General features: G+C 45.3%; 1 protein-coding gene across 9 annotated transcripts in view; it reads right to left on the bottom strand.

Annotated features, from left to right (window-relative positions):
• Positions 1-24,539, bottom strand: part of NRF1 (nuclear respiratory factor 1) — a 53,466-nt gene extending 28,927 nt beyond the window's left edge. Inside the window, exons 1-3 of one of the 9 annotated variants that reach the window (XM_078775437.1) lie at positions 24,335-24,539; positions 2,959-3,193; positions 1,780-2,021 (exon numbers count right to left, since the gene is read on the bottom strand). In XM_078775437.1, the coding sequence (XP_078631563.1) occupies positions 1,780-2,021; positions 2,959-3,175 (459 nt within the window). In that variant the 5' untranslated portion in view covers positions 3,176-3,193; positions 24,335-24,539. Of the gene's footprint in view, positions 1-1,779; positions 2,022-2,958; positions 3,922-4,799; positions 4,818-23,578; positions 23,779-23,800; positions 24,000-24,334 lie in introns of those variants that run through there. The other 8 variants (XM_078775432.1, XM_078775430.1, XM_078775431.1 and 5 more) reach the window with 8 other exon arrangements.
• Between the last annotated feature and the right edge of the window lie 3,410 nt (positions 24,540-27,949).

The following is a 27,949-nucleotide window of genomic DNA, read 5'->3' as shown; positions in this document are numbered from 1 at the left end:
GGAGAACAGGCAGAGAAAGACCGCATATCAGGAGGTGATTGGCAGAAATGAGAGGGGCAGCAAGGTGGAGGAAGGCAGCGAGTGTAGGAGAGGGCTGGGGTATGGGCAGAATCACGATGCGACAATGGGCAGCACTTTTGAAGGACTGGAGGGAGGGGCACAAGACCAGTCAAAGAGAATCAGTTCCACAGACAAGAGAATAGAGGGACAAAGGAATGGAGATGAGCATGCAGATTACAATTAGGGAGGGTAACCAGGTGTAGCGTGTTGAAAGAATGCAAGTGAACTGGTACGGCTGGAGGAGCACTGAGTAATGAGAGGGTATGGAGGAACAAGGCCAGAAATGAAGTGATTTAAAAAATGAGATTCATCCAACCTTTCTGCAGTTGGTGTCCGCCCTCTGCCGAGGTGTGCTAATAACATGGAGAGCATCGGACTCAATCACCTCCAGAAGTGTGGAGTAGTGGACTTCAGCGTAGAATCATTCGCAAAATTGCACAGAGGATTATCCAGGGAAGCAGAGAGGTCATTGATGTCGGACAATAATCGACCCAAGAAGCTGGCTTGCGAGACAACAGTCCCCCAAGAGTGAGATTTCGAGACAATGACATCAGAATAACAAAATGTATTGAAAACTCGAGTGATGTCCAGAGAGACGATCTTGATCTCTCGTTTAAATTACGTGCATCCACCTATTGATGTGTAAAATACGTAACACATCCATGGTAGAATAGCCAGGCCCAAAACCGAACTGATGATCAAAGAGAAGAGTGTTGGAGAAAAGATAATGCCTGAGGTCTGCAGCAATGATCGATTCCATCACTTTGCTTATGATGGGGAGAAGGTCGACTGGTCTCGAGTTGAGTGAATCAGACTCGTCTTGTGTACATGATTTGCACAGAGGAGCGTCCTCAGAGTTTGGCCTCTTAGAGGTGTGTTTACTCAGAATTTTCTCGACTAGGCGTCAATATCACCATCTCACCAAAACTATCTCCCTGCTATGCAATGCTATGAACTTCAAAGCTTTCAAGCACATTGGTAAATAAAAACTGGCAATGCTCAAATTCTCACGTCCCGTAATTACACATCACATCTCCGCAACATTCTTAATCTGCAGTCATACAAGCTGGTGGTGAACATCTGTCTTGAAGATCCTCAGGGTTAACCACCATCTCAGATCATTCCCAATCCAAAAACATATTTTCTGCCCTTGTTAACATACCCCACTTCCCCCCAATGCCTCCTCCTTCCAAATTTCCAGTTCTTCCTCCCTGCGAGTTTTTCTTCTGTATCCACATTGTACAACCTATGAATCCTCCCCTGCCACTCATTCCTCCCCAAATCCATGGGTGTCCAAGTCTGCCTCGATTTTGTCCTTGAACTCTGCTGTTGGTGTCCCACCACCTCCCTCTCTCTCTCTCTCTCTCTACTGTTCCTTTTGTTATGTTTCATCCTGATCCGTTCAGTGTTCCTAGTTCTTCCAGGAACCTTGACTCTGTATACGAAAAGCTGCATCCTCATAAACTGGGTCAACAGGACTCAAGTCCCCAAAGACGTTACGGCTTATGGTGATCTTCACAGCCATCAGGCAAAAACGTTTTCTTAAACAACAAAGAGAAAAGATTTATTCCAAAGGAATTTTCTTGTTGTCGTTACGTTTTCAATATCTGTGCTTATTTTCAAAAATAATACTTGTACCACTTAGAGGACACGTACACAACTTAGAGGACAAGTCAAACAATATGGTTTTCCTCTTATTGTAAGCACAAAACTACGTACCACACTTTCCAATGGTGCAGAGCCGAAGACCTTATAGATTGGGTTTGGCTTGCATGGCGATACGCACAGCACTATTGCTTGCTGGCCGACCCGTGTTGCATACTCGTCAATGATGTTTCGCAGCTTTCGCAACAGTCGTGTCTGTTGCCTTTTCCGGATTGATGGGTTCGACTCGAAGATGTGAGGACGTTTTCTTTTCTTCCCACTGGCCACGGCGGCAGCAGCTGCCATACCCACAGGTCCTGCTCCCAACAAACTCAAATAACAAACTACAATCTAAACCAACGAGACCACTACTAATGTAAACTTCAATAGCTCACAGCTGATGAAAAGCAAGTAAATTACAGAACAATTTGTTAAACACCAAGAATAACCTTCCATCATTTACCTTGTGCTGGGTGGTGGAATCGAGAAGCAGAGACATTAGAGAAGTCTTTTTGCTTACCTGGAAACTGTTTGAAGATGTTTCATCCTCACATTATGAGGGCAGCCTGAACATCCCCAGAAGTTACATTTAAAGATACTAGCAACGGTACCTGCCCTATGGGTGGGGCTTCAATTGGGAAGCCCAAATGAAAAGGCAAAATATCGGAAATTGAAGGATTTTTTTTATTTTAAACGATTCATATAAACATCCATTGAATCATATCACACGCAAATAATCAAAATCTAAACAGTACATGGCGCCCATTTTGAAAAAAGATTGAATTCTGCAAAACAGAAGCGGCCGCTGCACGTCTTTCTCAGTCGCAAGTTTATGTGTGAAGAGTGCGCGCCGAATCTGTAACACGGAAGCGGCCGCTACACCTGTATCTCAGTCGCTTTGCACACGCTGCCGTGTTACTTTGGAGCCACACGTTTATGTAGGAAGAGTTCGTCAGGCGACGATCTACTCTCTCCTGGTACGTAGAATTTCAACAAAAGCCACATCACTGTTAATATCGGTAAATATTATTCAATCGTGTTTGGAAAAACTGGAAAACTGGAAAACATGGAAAAATTGGAAAAACAATATGGCCTATTTTACTCCAGGGGGTCCTAGGATTACCCACCCAAAATATCGTTGCGATCGGTTCAGCCGTTTTTGCGGTACCTTCGAACGGATACACAGAATTATAGTAAGATTACCTCCTATTTGATTTTCCAAATGCAAAACATACTAACATGAAGATAAATTACCTGCTGAGGCCAGATGTGCTGTGACATCATCACCAACAGTCGAAATGAGGATGTCTGAGTCATCAAACGCTGCGTCGTCATCAGCCGAAGATCCTGTGGAATCGTCAGCCTCCAGGACGGCGTGACCGCTGTATCCTGCCAGGTGGTCTTCTTGGATATCTCTATCTCCTTCATGATGGCCGTTAATTACACCCAGCTCCTCAGATTGTGAATCCATCACAAACAGCTACCTCGCCTGCACCAGTGGGGAGAGTGAAGGATCATAGCTGATTTAGACAGGAATAGAACTTGTATAAACTTGCTCATTATTTCATTACTAAACATTTATGAGAGAAAAAATCAAGCAAGATTAAGGTTTGCTCAAAGAAGTGCATGCAGTGGTTCAAAGTGAAACGGTTGCCTAAATAAATGCAGGAGAAGAGAGTGCAGTCAGACAACGTCCTCAAAGGAACCCAACCGATAAGTCAATATTGGGAAAATTCCACGGACTCTTGAAGCACTATCTATAAGAAACTAGAGAGTTCATAGAACATGATATCCCACGCAGTGTTTAAGTTTACACTTCAGTTTAATAAGACTTCAGTTCAGTTGCCTCCAAAGCCAGTCGCTGACTGGGCATCCTCCGTCGTGCGAAGTCCTTCCTTGGCACACCTGAGCTCCTCACCACATACAAGGCTTTCATGCACAGCTCAATGGAATACTGCTCTCCCCTCTGGGCTGGTGCTCCTGCCTCACACCAAGCTCGGCTTCACGCTGTTGAAACCAAAGCTTTCAGAATCATTGGAATCTCCTGCGATGAAGCTAACTCCGAGGGCCTTTCACTCACTCACTGCAGGGAGGTTGGTGGTCTTTCTGTCTTCTACCGACTCCTCTCTGGCCTTGCCCCCCCCAGCTCTCTCTGTGCTCTGTCCCCCCAATATTCCTTCAGGTCGCACAAGATCTACCTGCAACCCTCTTATGGTTAAACTGCCAAAATCTAGGCCCTCTGCTCACCTTCACTCTTTCATTCCCCTTTTCTCCCGCCTCTGGAACAAACTCCCCCACTCCCTTCAATCCCACTCCTCCCTCCAGGTCTTTAAAACAGCTGTTAACCACCATCTCTTATCTTCCCCCATCCAAAACCTTGATCTTTTCTACCCCTGCTAATTCACCTCAGATACACTTTTTTTGAAATTCCAACTTCTTTCCTGGAAGTCCTTGCAGTGTTCATGTGTTTTATACCTCTCCCTCCTCCCCCCAAGCCCCCCACTTCCCACATTTCTCCCGATGTCCCTGCTCTCAAATGTTGCGATTGTGTCCGTCCCCCTCTCTCCCCATCTTGTCTACCGCTCCCCTTATTTTTGTGTTTTATGTGTCGGTTTGACTTTTTGTGTGATTAATGTTAGCTCTTTCATGAGCCTCGATCTTGTATACAAAAAAAAGAAAGAAAAAAAAAAAGACAAGATATTAAATAAAAATAGTGTTGCCGTTTTTAGAACCTTCACTTTGTCAATTTAGTAGTAAATTTCCTTATAAATAACCCCTGTGTACATTTCCCCTTAATTGGCTGTTCATTGAAATAATCGCACCTTAGTTAGTCCACATTGCAACACGTAGCAAATCATAGGGCCTTTCGTAGTTATTTCATTATTCTGTGTTTCAGTTAAGGCCATGTATTTCCAATAGTTGAATCTGCGTTGCATCAAATCAAATAAGATAGGATCCCATCCGGTATCCCCATGGCCTCCTAAAAGTGCGAATGAAGCAGCGTTCGCTGCCCCCTTTGGGTTGGCTCGTTTAATTTGCCCCAAGCCACCATTGCCCATGTGCTCCATCTCGGAGAAGAAGGGCGTGGCCCCCACCTCGTCATCAAAGGTGGAGCCAGAGAGCCCTCGTCATCGAAGGAGGAGTCAGCCAGCCCCGATCGACCAACCAGGAGTGAGTGGCCATGGCTTGAGAGGGTGGAGAAAGAACGATCGAGCATGTTCGTGCAAGTTCCACGGGGGGGGGGGGGGGGGGGGGGGGGGGATAAAACCCGTGGCGCGAAAACCCCAAAAGGGAGACGAGCAAGGAGAGTGGGCGGATGAGCGAGGGAGCATGAAGGCAGTTTCTTGAAGGAAGGCGCTTGAGTTCTGTGAAGAGAGACGCGCAACCTGCGGGAGTACGAGTAAGGGAGACGTTGTTTCAACCAGCCCTGCCACGTCAAGCTCCGACGCGCTGCTGCGAGCCGCCCGGCGGTGTGGAGAGTCCGCGGCTGCTCGCTCCCGGCCCGGCCGTTCTGCTGTCCCACCTGAACCTTCTCATCCCTCCATTCGTTCCTGCCTGCAATTCCCCATTCGTGTGAGTCTGTTTGTGTTGTCCTTTGGGAATAAGTTAAGCCTGTATAAGCTTGCACTGTGTCTTCTGTAAATTACCTTCGTTCTTCCTCGTCTTTAGTCTTGTATAGTAGTGAATAAATCCCTGTTATTTCTTACCCGTTTGGTTTCTTTCTCGTCCGATCGCTTTGGCGATTTCCCCATTGAGTTCCTGTGGTGCGATTTCGGCCAACGCTTCGCAATCGGGTTTAGTCATTGTTAAACGGCTCGCGCCGCAGTTCGCTTCGCTCAGCGCAATCCATCAATTACACTGCGGCACGGGCGGGAGTGTTTCCTTGCGTACCGGGAGGCGCTGGTACTTAGGTCATAGGAAGGATAGGCCTAATACCCTATTCAGCGCTGACCGGGCATGACGTCATACCCCCAGGATCGGTGACGGCCAGTATACAAGACAAGGGGTTAACCCCCCTTGGTAAGGGGAGCGCCGTCGTCCGGATTCCGTAACAATAGTTTTTTAAAATTCTGGAAGTTTAGCAATTCTGACGCAGTCGTATACACCGCCCTATTTAACATGTCCAGGAGCGACGTCAACATCATGGATGTGAGGGATCTCTGGGTCGCTCCTGTGAGATTGATGGCCTACTTCCATGCCGCTGATCTGTTCAACCATAACTGACCGGGGCAGCACAACAACAACATATCTACGTACTGCTAAATTGAAAGGTTTTGAAAGTGACAAGAAGGGTGATTTATGTTCCATACTATACGATTCAAGTATATAATTAAATTGAAATAAAATAAAGATTTTAAAAGTCAAATAAATAATTAATTCTGGAATTTACCGCCGTTTTACCCAGTGTCTTTTACACAACTTATTTAACACATTACAATAACTTTTCGTGACTGTTGTTTGTGTCCTTTATAATGTCTTAAAAACAGTAAGTTTCCTGTTTGTAATGATTTTCATTTTGTTTGACAGACAGAGTAAATTATCTGACTCCTCCTCTCTACGCATGTGCGATCAGGATGAATTTAGAGACAAAGTGCTGTTAAACTGCATGTTTGTTTTCCGATTCATGTTCCGATTCGTGTTGAAAAGTCAACATTCAATTTAAATAGGTTGTTTCTCGAGCATACACCAACATTTGTAGACAGACAGACAGATGGACGAACATGAACCAATTGAGTGGCAGATTAGCCAAAATAATCGTCAAAGCTTAAACCAATAAAAATGTTTTCGGGATCAGCAAGGATTCCACATCACAACCAAACCAGATTTGTTTTTTCATTGTGTCCCCCCCCCCCCCCCCCCATGTCTTTACACAGTCTCTCCTGTTAAATCCCATTTTGTATTTTACCCCAAATGTCACGTCATTGTCTTGGATTAACTCCCAAACAAACAAACTCTAAACTGTTATTGAATAAGCCATTTTTGGGGACGTTAATGTATTCCATCAACAAAGCATTTTTTAATTATTGAAATTCGCCCTAAACAAGGATAGGAACCCACTATATGTGAAGGGCTACAAAGAGAAGAGGAAAAACTGGCAGTAATGAAACAAGGAAACCTCTTCACAGCAAGGACCACTGTGCAGGATGAGCTAACTAGGCCAGGCAGGAAAATAAATTATCCTACCCAAAATTGCTAGTGGACGCTAAAGATCCCACCGCATGTTTTGCAAGAGTAAGCCATTTTGTGCCACAATTCGGGCCAAGTTGTAAATTCCTGCCCTAACCATTATCACCCTGAGTGGTGACCTGTCCAGAGTTGGTGTTTAGCCAGCAGTGTTCACACCTTGTGATTGCCCTGATGCTCACTGAAGAGTATTGGCACTCTTAGACCTTACAAGTCAATAACTACCATTTTAAAGCTTGCTTGACAGCTCACATATTTCTTCAGTCTTCCTGCCCTTGCTCTTTCCTTTGATCTTTTTGTGCTGAGCTGTTGTGTATATGGTGGGATCTTTAACGTTTTTTTAGAATCATCCAGGATTCCGCAGTAGGCCCGAGCAGTTTTACTTTACCAGCCCCAATACTAGCCTTCATGGACTAGTTTTCCTTTATTTACTTTACCATCACATTGGCCATAGCCATCAGTACCTGGGTTTTTATAGATTGATATGCAAGTGTCATGTCACGGCGAAAGATGCATATCAGGGAACTCAGGATCATACACAGAAAGTGGTGCAAACTGTGAAAACATGCAGAAGTGAAGTTTTTAGGGCCGAATTAGACAAAGTAGAATAGATCACAAATAGAGTTTGGTTTAATTTTTTTTAAAGTTACATTTAATCGTTATTTTTCACAAGGAACAATAATAATAATAATAATAATGCATTTATTTTATATAGCGCTTTTCAGGAAGCCCAAAGACGCTTTGACAGAGTGCAAAACATAACGCATAGCAAAACATAAAGACAATTGCAAAAAAAGAAGAATCAATAGGGAAATATTCAAAGCACAAAGGAGGGAGAAGGAGAGGAGATAGTCAGGGGTTAGATGCTGTGGGTTAAATGTTGAATGCAGTGTTGAACAGGTGGGTCTTGAGTGATGTTTTGAATGTGGTGAGTGAGGAGGAGTCTCTGATGGTGTGAGGTAGCGAGTTCCAGAGGGTGGGAGCAGCGATGGAGAAGGCCCTGTCCCCCCAGGATCTAAATTTGGTCCGGATGGGGGGGGTCAGGAGGTTGGTACCAGCAGAGCGGAGGTTGCGGGTGGGAGTGTGTCTGGAGAGGAGGTCAGCCAGGTAGGATGGGGCCAGGTTATGGAGGGCTTTGTAGGTCAAGAGGAGGATTTTGTACTGGATTCTCTGGGAGATGGGGAGCCAGTGAAGCTTGTAAAGGACGGGGGTGATGTGGTCACGGGTCCGGGAATGGGTGAGTAGACGGGCAGCGGAGTTCTGAATGTATTGGAGTTTATTGGTGATTGTTGAGGGTGAACCATAAAGGAGGCTATTGCAGTAGTCCAGACGGGAAGTGATGAAGGCGTGGATGAGGGTTTCTGCAGCCACAGAGGAGAGGGATGGACGGAGACGGGCGATGTTTTTCAGGTGGAAGAAGGCTGTCTTTGTGATCTGTTTAGTGTATTTGTCGAAGGAGAGGGTTTGGTCAAAGATGATGCCAAGATTCCGGATGTGAGGGGAGGTGGACACTGGGAAACCGTCGATGTTGAGGGCAAAGTTATGGGTGGACTTGGTGAGCGTTTTTGGGCCAATGATGATTATTTCAGATTTATCACAGTTAAGTTTGAGGAAGTTGATTTGAAGCCAGGATTTTATTTCAGTGATGCAGTTTGTCAGGATAGAGTGGGTGGCGGTGGAGATGGACTTGGTGGAGATGAAAAGCTGGATGTCATCGGCGAAGCAGTGGAATTGGAGACCATGACGGCGGATTAAGTGACCGAGGGGGGACAGGTAAAGGATAAAGAGGAGGGGGCCAAGAACTGAACCTTGGGGGACACCTTGGGGGAGGGGAGCAGTGGGGGATTTGCAGTTATTGATGGAGATGAACTGACGTCTGTCAGAGAGGTATGATTTAATCCAAGAGAGGGCAGTGCCGGTAATGTTAAAGGTGGTTTCAAGTCGGGTGAGGAGGATGGTGTGATCGATGGTGTCAAAGGCAGCGCTGAGGTCGAGGAGGATGAGAATGTTGAGGTTGCCAGCATCAGAGGAGAGGAGAAGGTCGTTGGTGATTTTGAGGAGAGCAGTTTCAGTACTGTGGTTGGACCGGAATCCGGATTGGAATGTTTCATACAGGTTATTGGCAGAGAGGTGATGCTTGAGTTGAGTGGCTACAGCGCGTTCCAAAACCTTTGACAGAAAGGGTAGGTTGGAGATGGGTCTGAAGTTATTTAGGGTGTCAGGGTTTAGTCCAGGTTTTTTCAGAATGGGGGTAACAGCAGCAATTTTGAGGGATGGTGGGACGATGCCTGTAGACAGGGAGGAGTTTATTGTTGCAATGATAAGTGGAGAAAGAGCAGGAAGGGAGGCCTTGACAAAGCTGGAGGGGATGGGGTCAAGAGTGCAGGTGGCAGTTTTCATTCCGATGAGGAGTTCAGAGAGGTCAGTAGGGGAGACTGGGGAGAATTGAGACAGGGGATGGCAGGATAAGGGGGGGCAGGTGGTTTGAGGGGGAGCGGGTGCGGCGGTGGTCAAGCTGTTGTAGATGTTTTCAATTTTGCGTTGGAAGAATGAAAGGAAGGAGATGCAGTTGTCTATTGTGAATGACTGGGTGGTGGTGTTCAGGGGGCTGAGGAGTTTGTTTATTGTAGAGAAGAGTGCTTTTGGGTTTCCGGAGCCAGAGTGGATAATTTGAGAGTAGTAGGCGGAGCGGGCGCGGGAGAGGGCATCTTTATAGTGTTGTATGTGGTCCTTGTAGGCCTGGGAGTGAACTGTGAGACCTGTTTTATTGCGGAGTCTTTCAAGTTGGCGAGCACGAGTTTTCATTAGGCGGAGCTCAGGGGTAAACCAGGGAGCAGAATGGGTGAAAGAAACTGTTTTGGTTTTTATAGGCGCAATTTGGTCAAGGCAGGAAGAGAGAGTGTGGTTGTAGTAGTCAGTGAGGTCAGAAGGGGTGTGGAGGTCAACGAAGGGAGAAGTGGACATTTTTTCAGAGAGGGTCGATGAGAATGAGGCAGGTGAAAAAGCGTTTAGCTTACGGAAGTTGATAGTGCGATAATGCCTTGGTGCTGGGGTGGGGATGTTGATGGTCAGAGTGATGGCTAGGTGGTCAGAGAGAGTGAGGTCGGAGCCAGAGAGATGGTGCAAAATTAGTCCAGTAGAGCAGACAAGGTCCAAAATGTGACCACGGTTATGGGTAGGAAAGTTGACATGTTGAGTGAGGTTAAAGCAGGTGAGTAAATCAGTGAAGTCAGTGGTTAGCGTGGAGTCAGTGGAGTCCATGTGGATATTGAAATCACCAAGGAGGAGGATTGAGGGGGAGAGGGAACATAGCTGGGTCAGAAAGTAGGAGAAGTCAGACAGGAATGATGGGTGTGGTTTGGGAGGGCGGTAGACAACAGCCATGACTGACTGTGTGTGACCAGAGAGTTTAAAAGCCAGGTGTTCAAATGATGGAGCAGATGAGATGGAGATGAGGTTGGTCTTGATGTCTTGTCGGTGAATAACGGCAATTCCACCACCTCGGCCCTCCGAGCGTGGTTTATTGATGTAAGAATATCCATTGGGTGTGGTGAGGTTGAGCGTGTAGTAGTCCAGTGGTTGTTGCCAGGTCTCAGTGAGACAGAGAAAGTCCAGTTTATTTTCCAGGATGTAGTCGTTCAGGATGAGGCATTTGTTGTTGAGGGACCGGGTATTGAACAGGGTGAGCTTGATGTTGTTTTGTACGGCGGGTATGAATCCAGGTGATTTGGCCAGGGTTCGCAGACAGGAGGTGCGATTTTGTGCGTTGTTGTGACCAGGTGTGTTGGGACGATGAGTGGGAGTGCGCTGAGCCGACCAGAGGATGGGGATGGAGTGACCTGATTGTAAATAAACAAACTTACGACCGGAGCCACGGTGAATGTACCTGGGTCGACGCAGGAGTCCATTCGATCTGATTGCAGAGATGCATGATGGGGTGGAGCGGGTTTTAAGCAGGAGAAGTCTTGCGGCAGAGTACCGCAGAGCCATGCCAGCAGGAGCGAAGGCAAAGCGAGCACGCGGCCAAGGGTGAGGAGGCGAAACAATCGACACAACCAACGGGAGTGGGCCCGAGGAAACAGCGATGGAGCCGAGCAGGTGAAGCCCGGAGCAGCAGAGCAGAGCCGGGACCGCGCAGAGGAAGACTCAATGGCCATAAATCCGCCACGACCACCAGGAAAGCAAGACACGGACAATGGTCCAGTCAGAGAAGCGGCGAGCAAACGACGCCAGCGTCCTCTCACGACCGGACCGGAAAACGGAAGTCAACCCAGAATTTGGTATGTTGAACTGTATTGGATTGCCCTTTGCACTCGAAGATGGCCGTTCACACGTGACATGTGAACAGCAGGAAGTGTAAATATATTTATAGTGTCGGCACCACGTCCCACACAGCAACAACAGTCAGGCATCGCAAGCAGTGCAATTCGGTGTCGAGGATTACCCAAAAACACCAGACCGGTTGCTATCCACAGCTTAGGGTGAAATTTGAAATTTGTTCAGTGTGCCAGCGATAACTCGCCCACTTTTCGCAAAATACACTGTGGCATCATTAATGCCCATCAACAACTGTTAGCCCACGGGCCTTCTAGTTTAACGTTGATCCATACTGGACAGCCACATGCGACCTCCCAATCCCTCGGTGATTCACTTCCAATGGAGGAAGAAGCTAGAATGATAACTGTTAGAAATATGTCACAGTTTACTCTGTGGCAACAGTTGAGGGTTATGTATTTACTGCCTTAGCTAGGCCAAAAGTGTGTGTTTGGTAAAAAAAATACCATTAAACAATGGAAAAATTGCATTCAAAGCCAGAAATACCCCCAAAAAAACAAATAAATACCCAAATGCTGGAACGCCAGCCAAATGGAAAGCCGCTCGTATTCGGGCACAAAAAAACAAACACCTTTAGAGGCCATTTTTCCCCGCAAAGTGGGGGTTGGCCTTTTTCGGGAACCGTGGTTGTTGTTGTTTTTCGGTCCCCTTTTTGAAGCAATGTTTTACGGCCGGATGCCCTTCCTGACGCCAACCCTTTTTGCCGCCTTTAACGACAAACAGGGAATTACCAGTGAACTGGTACTCAATTCGCCGACCTCGGAAGGATGACAGGCTGAGTCAACCCCCCTGGCGTTAATTCAGCAATCGACCGGGATTCGAACCCAGGATCCTTGGATCCTAAGCCGGCACCCTAGCCGCTAGCCCAACACCAGGGCACAGACACGACGAATTTGGGCCTAGTTTCCCAGACTTGTATGTACATGTGGTATATACATTATACATACTATGAGGAATGAATGGAGCTTTGTTGTTAGCAGTTCCATTGAACCACGGTTCAATTAGTCTGTGCTGCTCCATAATCACCAGATTTACATCTCGCTTCTTTTTTTTCTTTCTTTTTTTCTCTCAGTACCTGTCGTTTAATTTACTGGAAAAAAAAAGATCAAATACAGTTTTCTCAATCTATCCCACTCTACCTCCACATATTTCCCTCTCTCTCCCTGATTGCATAACCTTCAACTCTGGTTGTGGACCTGCCATTTGAAGAGGTTCTGGGATCAAAGGTCCAAAACCTCCATGATGGATGCTTCCCAGCTGATCTCAATAGCCTTTGAATCAGTGAAGCCAATGATTTTCCGTTTTAATAAAGTACCTTTTCAGTTTACAAAAAAACCCCAAAATTCCATTTCAGAAAAGAAATTCCATTTTGTGTTATCAATGGCAAAAAGTTGTTGGTGTTGGGCTAGCGGCTAGGGTGCCGGCTTAGGATCCTAGGATCCTGGGTTCGAATCCCGGTCAATCGCTGAATTAACGCCAGGGGGGTTGACTCAGCCTGTCATCCTTCCGAGGTCGGCAAATTGAGTACCAGTTCACTGGTAATTCCCTGTTTGTCGTTAAAGGCGGCAAAAAGGGTTGGCGTCAGGAAGGGCATCCGGCCGTAAAACATTGCTTCAAAAAAAGGGGACCGAAAAACAACAACAACCACGGTTCCCGAAAAAGGCCAACCCCCGCTTTGCGGGGAAAAATGGCCTCTAGAGGTGGTTATAATGGCAAAAAGGCATTCATATGTGCCTTGCATTGAAGGAAAATTACAATTTTCCTCAAGTCTCTGCCCGTCAAATCCTCCACGACACCCCTGGGTGGTGCATTTTTCCACCAGGGTGGCATGGAAACATGGGGCATAATAAGATGAAAATAACATGATGAAACACAGCTGGGAAAAATGTGAAAATCGGATCCGTGGGACGTGGTACTCAACTCAATTCTTTTTCAATAACATATAAATGTCTGCTCATCCATAAAGGATGTACGGTGACGTGGTAGTATGTACCTTGACATAAATACACCAGGGGGTTGGCCTTGCTTCCCACGTACGTTTCAATAGGTTTTCTATCATGAGTGGTTGAAGATGGTCAACTTTGATTGGTCAATAAATTTTCATTGACAAAGCAATTTCTACAGATATTCTACTATGTGGCTTCATGAGAGTTTTCATTTTGTTACCTCCGCCACCGATGGTGCGCGGAGGTTATGTTTTCACCCCTGATTGGAGGTGTGTGAGCAAGATATCCCAAGATAATGGATGGATTCAGATGAAACGTAGTGGACAGGTTGGGTGCGTTCCAAGGACGAGTCGATTACATTTTGGTGAAGATCGGGATCCGGATCCGAGAATTTTAAAGTAAAACTTGTAAGTGATTCTTCACAACTGAACGATAGGAACAAAAACGATATTCAACATATTTCAAAAAGTTGCGCATGGATTATGACAAAACTTGGTGACTGATTTGGGTTCAAACTATTTGAAATTTGATTCCATTTTGGATCATGTCCGAATGCAGATCCAGCCTATCAGTGGGATACAAAACATGAACTGTTCAGCCTGTGTGTGCTCTACCGTGTGTTGTTCTAGTTTCAGATGTGTTTTTGATGTTTCTGATAATCCTTTTTGGCAATTTCATCTGCATTTCAACGAGTTTTCACAATGAAAAAAATAAGTTTCCATAAAGATGCACACGGTGTCCGACATTTTGATTTCTCCAGCTAACGTATTTCCAGGGAATATTTTCACCGTTTTCTTTTCAACAAAGTGGGATGGCTTCCAAGTGGAATTTCACCGACAGTGCTCTCCAAGAATTGTTCGACGGATTTTTATTCAGTATTTAGGGCTAGCAACCGAGACTTACCGAGACTAAGCCTGGTGTTGGCTTAGCGGTTAGGGTGCCGGCTTGGGATCCTAGGATCCTGGGTTCGAATCCCGGCTGATCGCTGAATTAACGCCAGGGGGGTTGACTCAGCCTGTCATCCTTCCGAGGTCGGCAAATTGAGTACCAGCTTGCTGGGATGAATGATCACGGTGTGTACCCGGATTTAGAATAGGTACACCGTATCCCTGCGCATCGTAAGAGGCGACCAAGGGTTGGCGTCAGGAAGGGCATCCGGCCATAAAAACATCGCCTCAAACAGGGAACTATGATTGTCATGGGGCCCGCAAGGCTAACCCCCGCTCTTGCGGGGAAAATGGCCTTAAAACGATCATTCATTCATTCATTCAACCGAGACAGAGATTCATAGTGACTAGCCGAAACCCGTGGAACATCCACGGAAGGGAGGATGTGGTGTATGGATAGAGTGTACCATTATGGATGGCATAGGGGATTTGCTTGTCCGAGTAAGAGTTAGGAAGAAAGATGAGAATGAAGAGTGTGTATATGAACAACGATCGCCGACACCGGCACAAATGCATGCTCTGGATTGTCCACTCAGTGGACGGCTTGCTTTCGCCTTTGCCTGTCCAATCAGCAGACGGCTTGCTTCGCTTTTGCCCAGCAGACGTCAATACGATGGCGTCATAAGATGGCGTCGTATCAGCAGTTAATCGGATGCTTTAGGGCCCCAACGTCGGCTAATTCAGATTTTTCGAGTATGGCTGTACGTGATAAACAAAGAGTGCGGTTCGTAGATCGTAAATCCATTAGTGCCGTGGGCATCGGGTCACTGGGTGCGGCGTAAAAGGGATAACAAAGTCGAGTCCTTACGCTATTATTATTATTCATAGTGATGCTTGTCGGAAGCAGCCGCGATTGACGTGAGCGGAACATCGACTGTGCTCGCACTCCGGGTATACGCGCTGTGGAAATTAAATTTAAAAATCAACTGGAGAAATTAAGTAAAATTACAACCTGTAGACAGGTTCCCAGATGCATCAAATTGCGAATTGCATTTATTACTTCCGCCACCAAAGGTGGATGGAGGTTATGTTTTCACCCCTGTCTGTCTGTTTGTCTGTCTGTTTGTTTGTGAACAAGATATCTCAAAAAGTTGTGGACGGATTCAGACGAAATTTGGCAGAGATGTAGCGCATGTGACAAGGACGAAATTATTAGATTTTGGTGAAGATCCGGGATTCGAATCCGGCTAGTAGAATTTCCTTAAGTGATTCTTCACCATTGGGAAATAGGGCCAAAAACGATATACACGACTCACAATAAGTTAGGGATATTGGCAGGTTCTTCGGTGTGGTTGATTTTGTATATTAATTATGTTGAAAAACGTTGTTGGTCCTAATTCTATGGTTATTAATGAGTGTGAAAAAACACAGCATTCTTCATTTAAATACCATAACCCTAACCCCTATAAAAAAAATTAACTCACTCCCACAATATCCCTAACTTATTGTGAGTAGTGTATAGCAGGATATCTCAAAAAGTTGTGAACGAATTGGGACAAAACTTGGTGGACCAGTTGTTTGTCTGACAAGGAAGAATCAATTCGATTTTGGTGAAGATCTGAATATGGAGTCGGATATGAGAATTATTTAATTTTTAAGTAATTCTTCACCATTGAGTGAAAGGGCTAAAACCTACATATAGCAGGATATCTCAAAAAGTTATGGTTGGATTTGGACGAAACTTGGTGGACAGGTTGTGTGTGTGTGACAAGAATCGATTCAATTTTGGTGAAGATCTGGATCCGGATCCGGCTAGTATAATTTTTTAAGTGATTCTTCACCATTGGCAGATAGGGCCAAAAACGATACAAAGCAGGATATCTCTAAAAGTTGTGGATGGATGATTTTGATGAAATGTGATTCTGTATTGTGATTTTCTGGTCTACTCCTGGCAGAGGTATGCTCTCTACTGAGTGCCGTTCTAGTTTCTACTGCTTTCATTATTACACCGTGGGATTTAAGTCTGCAGATAATCGCACACACAATGCCAGACAATTTAGTGAATATTGTATTTGTAATTCCACCTATTAAATCTTGACTTTTTTTTTTTTTTGCAATTTACTACATTCTGTTTTTTTTCTGCATCAAATTCAGTTTTCCGTTTCGAGTTACAGAGTCTGTGAATTTTGTCCTTGTTCCTCAATCGAGGAAAACTACCGTCTCTAAGTCAGACATTCAGAAAGCTGAAGGAATTCTTCAGATGTCGACCAATAACTACGATGATCCAGGTAGCCATTACATCAGATCAGTAAGTTAAATTAATTATTGTCTCTAAATTTGGCAGAGATGTAGCGAGTAAGTTAACTCGCTGAGCTGAGCTCGCTGAGCGAGTAAGTTAAATTAATTATTCAGATATCTCTACAATTGATGGTTTATTTTGGCATCACCCATTAAGTTGTTTATTTGTACGAGTGTAAATCCACTACATTCTATCTTCTCTAATACATCTTTATCTCTCTGCACCAAATGGGATGACTCTCAGATACAAATAAGGTGTGGACCCACAGTTCAGAGAGTTTCTGGGATTGAGGGTCGAAACCTCGATGATGGACAGGTTCCCAGCTGACGGTCCAGATGGCCATTTAAAGAAAAAAAATTTTTGTATACAGATTCGAGGCTCGTGAAAGAGCTAACATTTATCAAACAAACAAATCAAACAAACAAGCAAACAAAGTATATAAAAAGGGGAGCGGTCGACAAGATGGGGAGAGAAGGGGAGGAAGCACACAAACACAACATTTGAGAGCAGGGACATCAGGAGATGTGTGGGAGGGAGAGGGCCTGGGGGGAGGCAAGATAGGTATAAAACGCAAGGACACCAAGGACTTCCAGGAAAGAAGTCAAAAGTCACCTCAAACAAGCGTTACGCCTAGGTCCCCCGTCGGGGAAGTGATGTGAGTTGACAAAGTGGAACACGCAGAAAACATGCTATGATATAATATTTCGCTCACAAGGGTCAGACAAACATGGAGGCGGCCATCTTGGATTTTGACGTGGCGACCCAATTTTCAATAGCGTTCTTCCTTATGCCGAGATACACCCACACACCAGATTAGAAGTTAGTACTTCGCTTATTTTTCAAGATATTTCGCTCACAAGGTTCAGACATATATATATGGTGGCGGCCATCTTGGATTTTGACGTGGCGACCCAATTTTCAATAGCGTTCGTCCTTATGCCGAGATACACCCACACACCAGATTAGAATTTGGTACTTCGCTTATTTTTCAAGATATTTCGCTCACAAGTTTCAGACATATATATGGTGGCGGCCATCTTGGATTTTGACGTGGCGACCCAATTTTCAATAGCGTTCTTCCTTATGCCTAGATACACCCACACACCAGATTAGAAGTTGGTACTTCGCTTATTTTTCAAGATATGCAGGTTACAAGGTTCAGACATACATGGCATCAGACATACATGGCGGCGGCCATCTTGGATTTTGACGTGGGTTGCACCCACACACCAAATTCGAATGCGGTCCTTCGCTTACGCACGCACGCCCGCCGCACGCCCGCACGGACGGACACACGGACGGAGGGGAAAGCCATTGTCTCCCTTTCGCTCCGCTGAGCGACGGGGGACAAAAAGTGGATTTGGGGTGAAATTAGCGGAGGTAGAAAAGATCAAGGTTTTGGATTGGGGAAGATAAGAGATGGTGGTGCACAGCCGTTTTAAAGACCTGGAGGGAGGAGTGGGATTGAAGAGAGTGAGGGAGTTTGTTCCAGAGGCGGGAGAAAAAAGGAATGAAGGAGTGAAGGTGAGCAGAGAGTCTTGATTTTGGCAGTTTAACCATAAGAGGGTTGCTGGCAGATCTTGTGCGACCTGTAGGAATATTTGGGGGACAGAGCCCAGAGAGAGCTGGGGGAGCAAGGCCGGAGAGGAGTCGGTAGAAGACGGAAAGACCACCAACCTGCCTGCGGTGAGTAAGTGAAAGGCCCTCGGAGATAGCGTCATCGCGGGAGATTCCAATGATTCTGAACGCTTTGGTTTCAACAGCGTGAAGACGAGCTAGGTGTGAGGCAGGAGCACCAGCCCAGAGGGGAGAGCAGTACTCCATTGAGCTGCAGATGAAAGCCTTGTATGTGGTGAGGAGCTCAGGTGTGCCAAGGAAGGACTTCGCACGACGGAGGATGCCCAGTCGGCGACTGGCTTTGGAGGCCAGCTTGGAAATGTGGTTTTCCCAGGAAAGATCATGGCAGATAGTGAGACCCAAAAGCTTGAGTGACAGAACTTCTTGGAGAGGATTATTCAGAAAGTAGATGGGAGGGTTGTCCAGTCGGTCTTTTCGGAGAGACATCGTAAGAGTGTGAGATTTGTCAGGATTGAAAGACATGTTGCACTTGTTTGCCCAGTCTGTGATTTTGTCCAGGTCTGCGCAGAGAGTGAGGAGGCTGCAGACTGCCGATCTGAGGGATGAGGAATGGAGCGGCAGAGAGTGGAGTCATCAGCAAAGAGATAGAGAGGATTTTCAAGAGAGTCAGAGAGATCATTGATGAAGACCAGAAAAAGCACAGGGCCCAGAACACTGCCTTGGGGAGTAACCAGGAAGTCAGTAAGGACTGAACCAGGAAGTCAGTAAGCTGAAGCAATCCTGCAGAATTCTCTGAATAACTTTGCGAAACATTTGATGGCCCCAACTCCCCAGTTTACCTCAACAGTCGACAAATTGTAAATTTATCACTATAATTATATCCAAGTTGCGCAGCAGATGACTCACACGTGCACGCCCGACTTAAATATACCATTCTGCTTTTCAAAGTTTGCCTCAACAACAAGTTCAGTGTAAAAAAATATTCAATGATATTCTGTGCGTCATCTGACACATACATGGTAGTGGTACAATAATTGTCTCTTGCTTGACGCGTTGCAGCAGATTTGATCCAATTTTTAATTATTTTCTCCATATTCTTAGAAATAAAAGTTTTTTTAAAAGTTGATGCCAAAACCACAAATGGTAAAAAAAAAAGTAATGGAGTGCATGGACGGGTGCACAATGCACATGCACGTACGCACTCACACGATTGCAAAACCCCATCTCTCGCTGCGTGGGGGACGGGCTAATATTCAAACTTTTTGACGGGTTTTGACAGGGCACATGTGGCTGTACAGATAATTATACATCGATGTTTGTATGCAATCAATAATTTGAGAAGGTGCAATCTCGGTTGAAGCAGATTAAACATCAATAGATGCAAGTTGCAGCTACTCACTCAATGGGATCTTCAATGCAACAAAGTACAAGTTAATGCTACTGGTGTAGTTACCCATTGTACAGGTGCAGGAAATGCGACCATTTGCAAAAGCAACAAGAAAAAGAGCAATCGGAGATTGCAACCCCTCGCCAGGATGTATTTTCAGTGGTTTTTAAGGCTTTTGTGTTAAAACAAATATGGCGGCCGAACCACGTGACCGATGACGTCATCAATTTATTTTTTCTAAACTAATTTATTCCTAGATTATGCTCAAGAAATTTCATCTTAATCGGATGAAGTTTTGTACTTGTCGAATTATGATATCATAATGGAGGCACCTATGACATCATCATTGACATTTTATTCCCCATGGAGAGTTCTTTACAATGAGCCATGTCTCAATTTTTTCTATTCAGGGCTTTCGGAGATAGAGGTGCAAAATCTTTCGGTTTTTCCAAGATGGCGGCCGAACCACGTGACCTATGACGTCATAATTATCATTAAAATTCCAGAGGTGGAGTTGTACCTATTGTGAAAATTTCCTGTCAATCGGACCAACGGTTGCAGAGAAAATCATATTTATTCTGTGCGGACAAATAAACAGACGAACAAACAAACAAGAAGACGTCATGCGGAGCACGATACTTGTAAAATCTGCCCCCTGCCCCCAAGAAAAAAAAATCCATTTCATCAAGTTTAAAATTGACAATCTTGATCAAAGCTCGGGTCAACAGGAAGAAAAGTGACGATTTTTCAGGTGAAAAATGATGATTTTGTAAGGTTGACATTTAATTGAACTTTGATCTTTTGATCTTAAAAATAGTTAGTTCCCCTATTTAGTGACTCGATGTACAAATGCTGTCCAATTTTCAAGTCAATTGGATGAAAATGTAGGATTTTAAAAACTTGGCCTATGTTGACCTTTTGGCCTATGTTGACCTCAAAAATAGTTGGTGGTTGAATTCAGTGACCATATATGTAAATCCTCTTAGAGGTCCAAGTCAATCAAATGAAAATTGGCGATTTTTGAAATTCGGCCTATGTTGACCTTTTGGCGTACGTTCACCTAAAATATAATTTGTGGTTGAATTCAGTGACCAGATATGCAAGTGCTCTTCAAATTTCAAGTCAATTGGATGAAAGTTGAGGATTTTAGAAATTTGGCCTATGTTGACCTCAAAAATACTTGGTGGTTGAATTCAGTGACCAGATATGCAAGTCCTCTTAAAATTTCAATTCAATTGGATGAAAGTTGAGGATTTTAGAAATTTGGCCTATGTTGACCTCAAAAATACTTGGTGGTTGAATTCAGTGACCAGATATGCAAGTCCTCTTAAAATTTCAATTCAATTGGATGAAAATTGAGGATTTTAGAAATTTAGCAAAGTTGGTGACCTTTGGCCTATGTTGACCTTTTGACCTATTGACCCCAAAAACAATAGGCTTCTTGCTTTTGACCAACTCTACCACTTGGTGAAGTTTCGTGAAGATCGGTTGAAAATTGTGACCTGTAGGCCGGTGACAAACAAACAGACAAACAGACAGACAAACAGACAAACAGACAGACAAACAGACAAACAGACAGACAAACAGACAAACAGACAGAACCACAAACGGAACCGACCAATATGCTTGAAAAATCTTCGATTTTGCAAGTAAAAAAAAAAGAAGAAAAGGTTCATTGGCATTGAAGGCAACAACCTCGACACCGTGGGCCCAGGTGATCAATTTAAAAGGTGCCAAAGTGCCTGCTGATCGCTTGGTGTATCGGGGAACAGATACCTAGGTGACAAGGAAGGTACGATGCCATGGTAGAGACATCCAAGGTGTACATCATTTAAAATTATGGACAGAATACAAGCTCAAGAAAGGTGAAATCACCAAATGGCAATGTGCGCCGAATCACCATATTGGTGACTACCAAGAAATGAACAGCGCACACACACTTCCTGCAAAATAACAGGAAAGCCAGGACAACAAACACACAAACAATGTTATTGGCAGAAAAATAAATAAAAACCCACAGAATCATTTCAGAAGAAACAGAAACAGAAGAAACAGAAAGAAGGAATCAGTTAAAATCGCGATAATCGCTGATAATAAATAAGGAAATGAATTAAAGAAAGGATAAAATTAATGCGTGATTGTAAATTCCTTGTCGTACATTTGTAGCTCATAAAATACATTAAATGGGGGGAAGAGACACAAACATAGAATGACAGTCAGTCACGCACACAGTCAGACACACAGACAGACAAGCAGACACAGATAGACAGAAGCATGCATAGATAAAAAACCAGCAGATGCAGAGAAGCACACAGCCAAACAGACATATAGATGAGCAGACACACAGACAGAAGCAGACACCAGACAAGTGAACAGATATAGACAAAAGCAGGCACAGATACAAGCAAACACATGAAGACAGGAGCAGACACAGATACAAGCAGACACATATAGACAGGAGCAGACACAGATACAAGCAAACACATGAAGACAGGAGCAGACACAGATACAAGCAGACACATATATACAGGAGCAGACACAGATACAAGCAGACACATATATATACAGGAGCAGACACAGATACAAGCAGACACATAGAGACAGAAGCAGACACAGATACAAGCGGACACATATAGACAGGACCAGACACAGATACAAGCAGACACAAAGACACAAGCAGACGGAGATACAAACACACACATATACACAGGAGCAAACACAGATACAATCAGACACATATACACAGGAGTAGACACAGAAACAGCAGACACAGAAACAAGCAGACACATATAGACAGGAGCAGACACATATAGACAGGAGTAGACACAGATACAACCAGACACATATAGATAGGAGCAGACACAGATAAGCAAACAGACAAAGACAGATAGACAGGCAGACACATATAAACAGCAGCAGACATAGTTAGACATACAGACAGACATGAGATACAAGCACACAGATAAATAATAGACACATATATAAACCGAAAGACAGACAGAAACAGACAAATACATAGCAGCAGATGTAAATAGATACAAGCAGACATTATATAGATAGAAGCAGACACTATATAGATACAAGCAGACATTATATAGATAAAAGCAGACGCAGACAGATACAAACAGATATAGATACACAGACAGTGAGACGAGCAGACATAGAGACGAGCAGACACAGAGACGAGCAGACACATATACACAGGAGTAAACACAGATACAAGCAGACACATATAGATAGGAGCAGACACAGATACACAGGAGCAGACACAGATAAGCAAAGAAAGACAGATCGACGAGCAGACACACATAGACAGGAGCAGACATAGATATATAGACAGACAGACATGAGATAGATGCACACATATAGATAGCAGACACATATAGACAGAAACAGAGACGAGCAGACACATAGACAAGCAGACGGAGATACAAGCACACATATATACACAGGAGCAGACACAGACACATAAACACAGGAGTAGACACAGATGCAAGCAGACACATATAGACAGGAGCAGACACAGATACAAGCAGACACATAGAGACAGAAGCAGACACAGATACAAGCAGACACATATAGACAGGAGCAGACATAGATAGATAGACAGACAGACATGAGATACAAGCACACAGATATATAGCAGACACATATAGACAGAAACAGAGACGAGCAGACACATAGACAAGCAGACGGAGATACAAGCACACACATATACACAGGAGCAGACACAGGTACAAGCAGCCACACATACACAGGAGTAGACACAGATACAAGCAGACACATATAGACAGGAGTAGACACAGATACAACCAGACACATATAGATAGGAGCAGACACAGATAAGCAAACAGACAAAGACAGATAGACGAGCAGACACATATAGACAGGAGCAGACATAGTTATTTAGACAGACAGACAGACAGACAGACATGAGATACAAGCACACAGATAAATAGTAGACACATATATAAACCGAAAGACAGACAGAAACAGACAAATACATAGCAGCAGATGTAAATAGATACAAGCAGACATTATATAGATACAAGCAGACATTATATGGATACAATACAAGGCAGACAGATACAAGCAGATATAGATACGCAGACAGTGAGACGAGCAGACATAGAGACAAGCAGACACAGAGAGTAAGACTAACACCGGGCAGACAGAGACTGAAGAGATAAAGACAGAGGAGGCAGACACACGTCTCTTAACAGGCCCAAGTCACTACCACGAGCCAAAATGGACTGACTGCCTGTGGCTGTAACGGTCGATGTACGAATCTGTAATAAAAACATCTCCATGTTAAACCACCAATCTTTACACGAAGACCAAATGGACAATGGGGGACAGACATTAGATATCGGAGGAGAGACATTGGGGAGGGAGGTAGGTGAGGCTCGGGCCCGTGGGGTTCTGGCGCTTCCGCGTCTCGCGCACGCGCCGTAGCTCGGCGTCCGTCCCGCGCACGCGCCTCACGGTTACCCCCAGTACGGCATCGCGCCATGGCACCACCTCGTGCCGCCGTGCTCGTGCGTGCAGCGGATCCACGCGGGAATGCCCTCGAACGGCAGCGTCGAAGCAGTCCGGGAGAAAGGGCAGCGAGTGACGGAACGAGATGGAGGCGGAGGAGGGGAGGGGTCCGATCGAAGGAGACAGAGAAAGAGAGAGAGGAGGAAGGGGAGGGTGAGGGCCGGAAGGAGGGTGAGGATGAGGATGATTATGGTGATAGGGATTACGAGGACGACGTTTATGATGATGGCGGTCACCACGATGCATACGGCTGCTTCGCACGGTAGTTGTGGTGACCGATGACTATCTTACAGAAAATAAGCGGGAAGGAATGAGTGAGTCGTTCACTTGTTCGTTAATCCGAGTGCGGGGAGCAATGGTTGAATTTTAAAACATTTCCCAGCGTTGTCTTTGTTTTACATATTTTCTCTTTAAGTTCCTGCTTCCTTTTGCCACAAAATGGCCTACGACGCACAGCACGCCGGCATGTACTCACGAAGCGGACCGGGCGCGACGAGTACTGAGAACCGAACTCGGGTCACGTGCTCCCGACGCGTACTGGGAACTGAACTCTGGTCACGTGCTCCCGACGGTGGACCAGGAACCGAACTCGGGTCACGTGCTCCCGACGCGTACTGGGAACTGAACTCTGGTCACGTGCTCCCGACGGTGGACCAGGGTCCAGGAACCGAACTCGGGTCACGTGCTCCCGGCGCGGACCGGGAACCAAACTCGGGTCACGTGCTCCCGACGTGGACCGGGAACTGAACTCGGGTCATGTGCTCCCAACGAGTACTGGGAACCGAACTCGGGTCTCGTGGCTCGTGCTCCCGACGAGGACCAGGAACCGAACTCGGGTCACGTGCTCCCGACGCGGACCGGGAACCGAACTCGGGTCACGTGCTCCCAACGTGTACTGGGAACCAAACTCGGGCCACATGCTCCTGGCGCGGACCGGGAATCGAACTCTGGTCATGTGCTCCCGACGAGTACTGGGAAGCAAACTCGGGTCACATGCTCCCGACGCGGACCGGGAACCAAACTCGGGTCATGTGCTCACAACGAGTACTGGGAACCGAACTCGGGCCACGTGCTCCTGACGCGTACTGGGAACCGAACTTGGGTTACGTGCTCCCAACAAGTACTGGGAACCGAACTCAGGTCACGTGCTCCCGACGCTGACCAGGAACCGAACTCGGGTCACGTGCTTCCGACGAGTACTGGGAAGCGAATCAAGTCTTGAAAAACGCACATTTTCATTGGGCGATACGTATTTCGTGCTGTAATTATAACCAATCACAAGCAATGTAAAAATATATCATACAACAATGTAAAATATGTCTGCAAATTAAAAACCCTGAAATAACTGTGAGAGCAAAATACAGTAATTACATGTCCAAGTGATTCCTGAAACATGATTTTAAAAATACTGTTACGTTTGTGGGTGGTAGGTAATGAAATACCTTAGTCAAGGTAGGATTGTATTGGGTAGTGTGCTCCGACTGTTGCGAAGAAGAAGAAACCTTCCTGTAACTAAGTCAGGCCCAAATGTCGCATAAGTGTATATTTGTCTCCATGCGAGGGGTGGAGCTATGCTAATTAGCTAGGGTATAAGGGTAGATTCCCTGTATGTAGTCACCTCTATAGTTCCCCCGTTGTTCCTTATGACACTTACACCACCAGCAATGCGATCAGCGGCGAAAATAAATAAGCGATTGCCGACCGGATCCGGACACTACCACCGACACCACCAAGCGTATAATCTCGATGGTCGCGAAGAGTGACCGTGAGGCCACGCCCCGAAGGATGATTGGTTGGGGTGAGAGAGTGGTGCTCGGTGATTGGAGCGAGTGTGATGTAGGAGAGAACGTTCGAGGTCGAGGAGTAAAAAGGACACGTCCCGCCATTTTCTCTCTCTTGGTTCCTGGTGTTCGTGGAAGGCGGATGCATTTGCATGCTCCCTGCGCTGGGCTTCGTCACAAACAGGCAGTTTGAGTTGCATTGCTTTTTTTCCGGTCTGGTCACAGGCGGTCGCATTCGCGTGCTCTCCCTCATGCTGGTTTGGCGCAAGCGGTCACACAGTTGTTGTTGTTGTCGTCTCTCTCTCTCTCTCTCTCTCTCTCTCTCTCCCTCTCTCCCTCTCTCCCTCTCTCCCTCTCCCGCTGGTTTGGTGCAAGTGGGCGTGCCATTGTTCTCTCTCTTCCTGGGCCATCGGAGGAGGAGGGATTTTGACGGCCTCGCGCGGACGGGCTGGTTACGGCGAGACTTCGCACCCTCGGGCGTTTTCCCACGCAGGACCTGGGACCCAGTTGACGACCATTGGGGTTCGAGGGTCGTGTGAGGGAGACCAGAGCTGAGTACCAGCCAACGCACCACACCACATTAATTTTTACATTCGTTTATTTCTCCCTTTGTCATGTAATCGAGTCTGATTGGAGGGTCCTCATTTAGGAATTTGGTTAACTTTTCATCTTGGTATTGCCTGCATTTATTTTCATAAAACCTTTATTTGTTAGATTTTCAATTTTGTGTCTGTCTTGTTTATCTGTCGTGGGTTCGAGGATGCCCAAGTGAAATCCGTGCAGGTAAGCCTTGTCACCCTCCACCCCCACGCGTGTAAAAGGCACCGCCATAGTTTTGGGTGAAAGCCTCGGAATTAAAGCTCGCCATTCGTCAACCTGCGGTGTTCACTACAGGGTAGACGCGCGACAATACGATCGAGTCACGTGATGAGTTTGTTATTTTCTAATAGTAATACAGTACAGCACCTACCAGTAAATACCTGTTCTCTCTTTGAACCTAGCACGGATGCAAAACATGGTGGAGGTCGGCCCAGCCATCCTTTATCTTTGATTTCTATGATTTCTATGATTCACACACACACACACACACACACACACACACACACACACACACACACACACACACACACACCCACACACAGCCACACACAGCCACACACAAATACACACATATCCACACACAAATACACACATATCCACACACATACACACACACACACAGTGTGTGCAAACAATTTCAGTGCAAACAATTCCAGATTTTTAGGATAAGACATTCGATTAAAACATTTATGGCTGGTGTACCACTTCACTGATGATGTCATCATTGTCATGCTTTTGTTCCATATTGGGAGTGCTTAACAATGTGCCAAGTTTAAAATTTTTCCAACAAGTGGTTTCCGATAAATCTTTTTAATTATTTGAGTTTAATCAAAGATGGCTGCCATACCACGTGACCTATGACATCACAATTATCATAAAAAACATTTTACATGGATGTTGAACCTACCCTAAAAGTTTCGTCTCAATCGGACATGTGGTTGCTGAGAAAAACGAGGGGTAGCACGGACGGACGGATGGACAGACAACTTGAAAACATAATGTCTTTGGCCTCCCTCGGGGGCGGAGGCATAAAAATATATTTAAAATAAAATACTGAATTCAGTTTTGTAAAGAGGATGTAATGTGTCACGCGTGTCTGATGAAAGTGGGGTTGTACAAAATAATGAAAGAATGTACAAAAACACCCCACAAAATACACCGCACAAACACGTCCTGGCGAGGGTCTGCAATCTCTGATTGCTCTTTCTTGGTACTATTATAATGAGAAGCAGCTTTGGAAAAACGCCACGAAAAACTCCTTGGAAGAACTCCACGTTAGCGGCAGGGAAGGGTCATGTTATTAACCCTTGTGGGGTATATTGACTACAGTAGATCTATGATCAGGTGCATTCGTCAGACGTGATAAGTATGCGCTGATGTCCGGATTCCTTCAAATTTCTTTATTTAGTGGTTAGCGACTGTTTTAAAAGGTAATCATATGTGTTTGTGGTTTATAATATTTTTACTTTCTGGTAGAGGCCGTTGGCCCTTTGCTCACACGAAAACGCCATGATAAGTTATTTATAAATGTTCACACAGCGTTTGTTCAAGGAGGAAACACCCCTTGGGGGAGGCGGAATATTGTAATAATTTTGTTTTGTAATCTATCTATAATTCCAGTAATCTCTGTGTGTGGTCTGTGACCGCTGTTTCTCGACAACCACGGGTCCGATATACTTGAAACTTGCCAGGTATATTGCTGGGGACCT

Source organism: Myxine glutinosa, chromosome 4 (assembly GCF_964187855.1).
Source record: "Myxine glutinosa chromosome 4, kmMyxGlut1.1, whole genome shotgun sequence".
Lineage (NCBI taxonomy): Eukaryota > Metazoa > Chordata > Myxini > Myxiniformes > Myxinidae > Myxine > Myxine glutinosa.
This window is presented reverse-complemented; position numbering and strand designations above follow the sequence as displayed.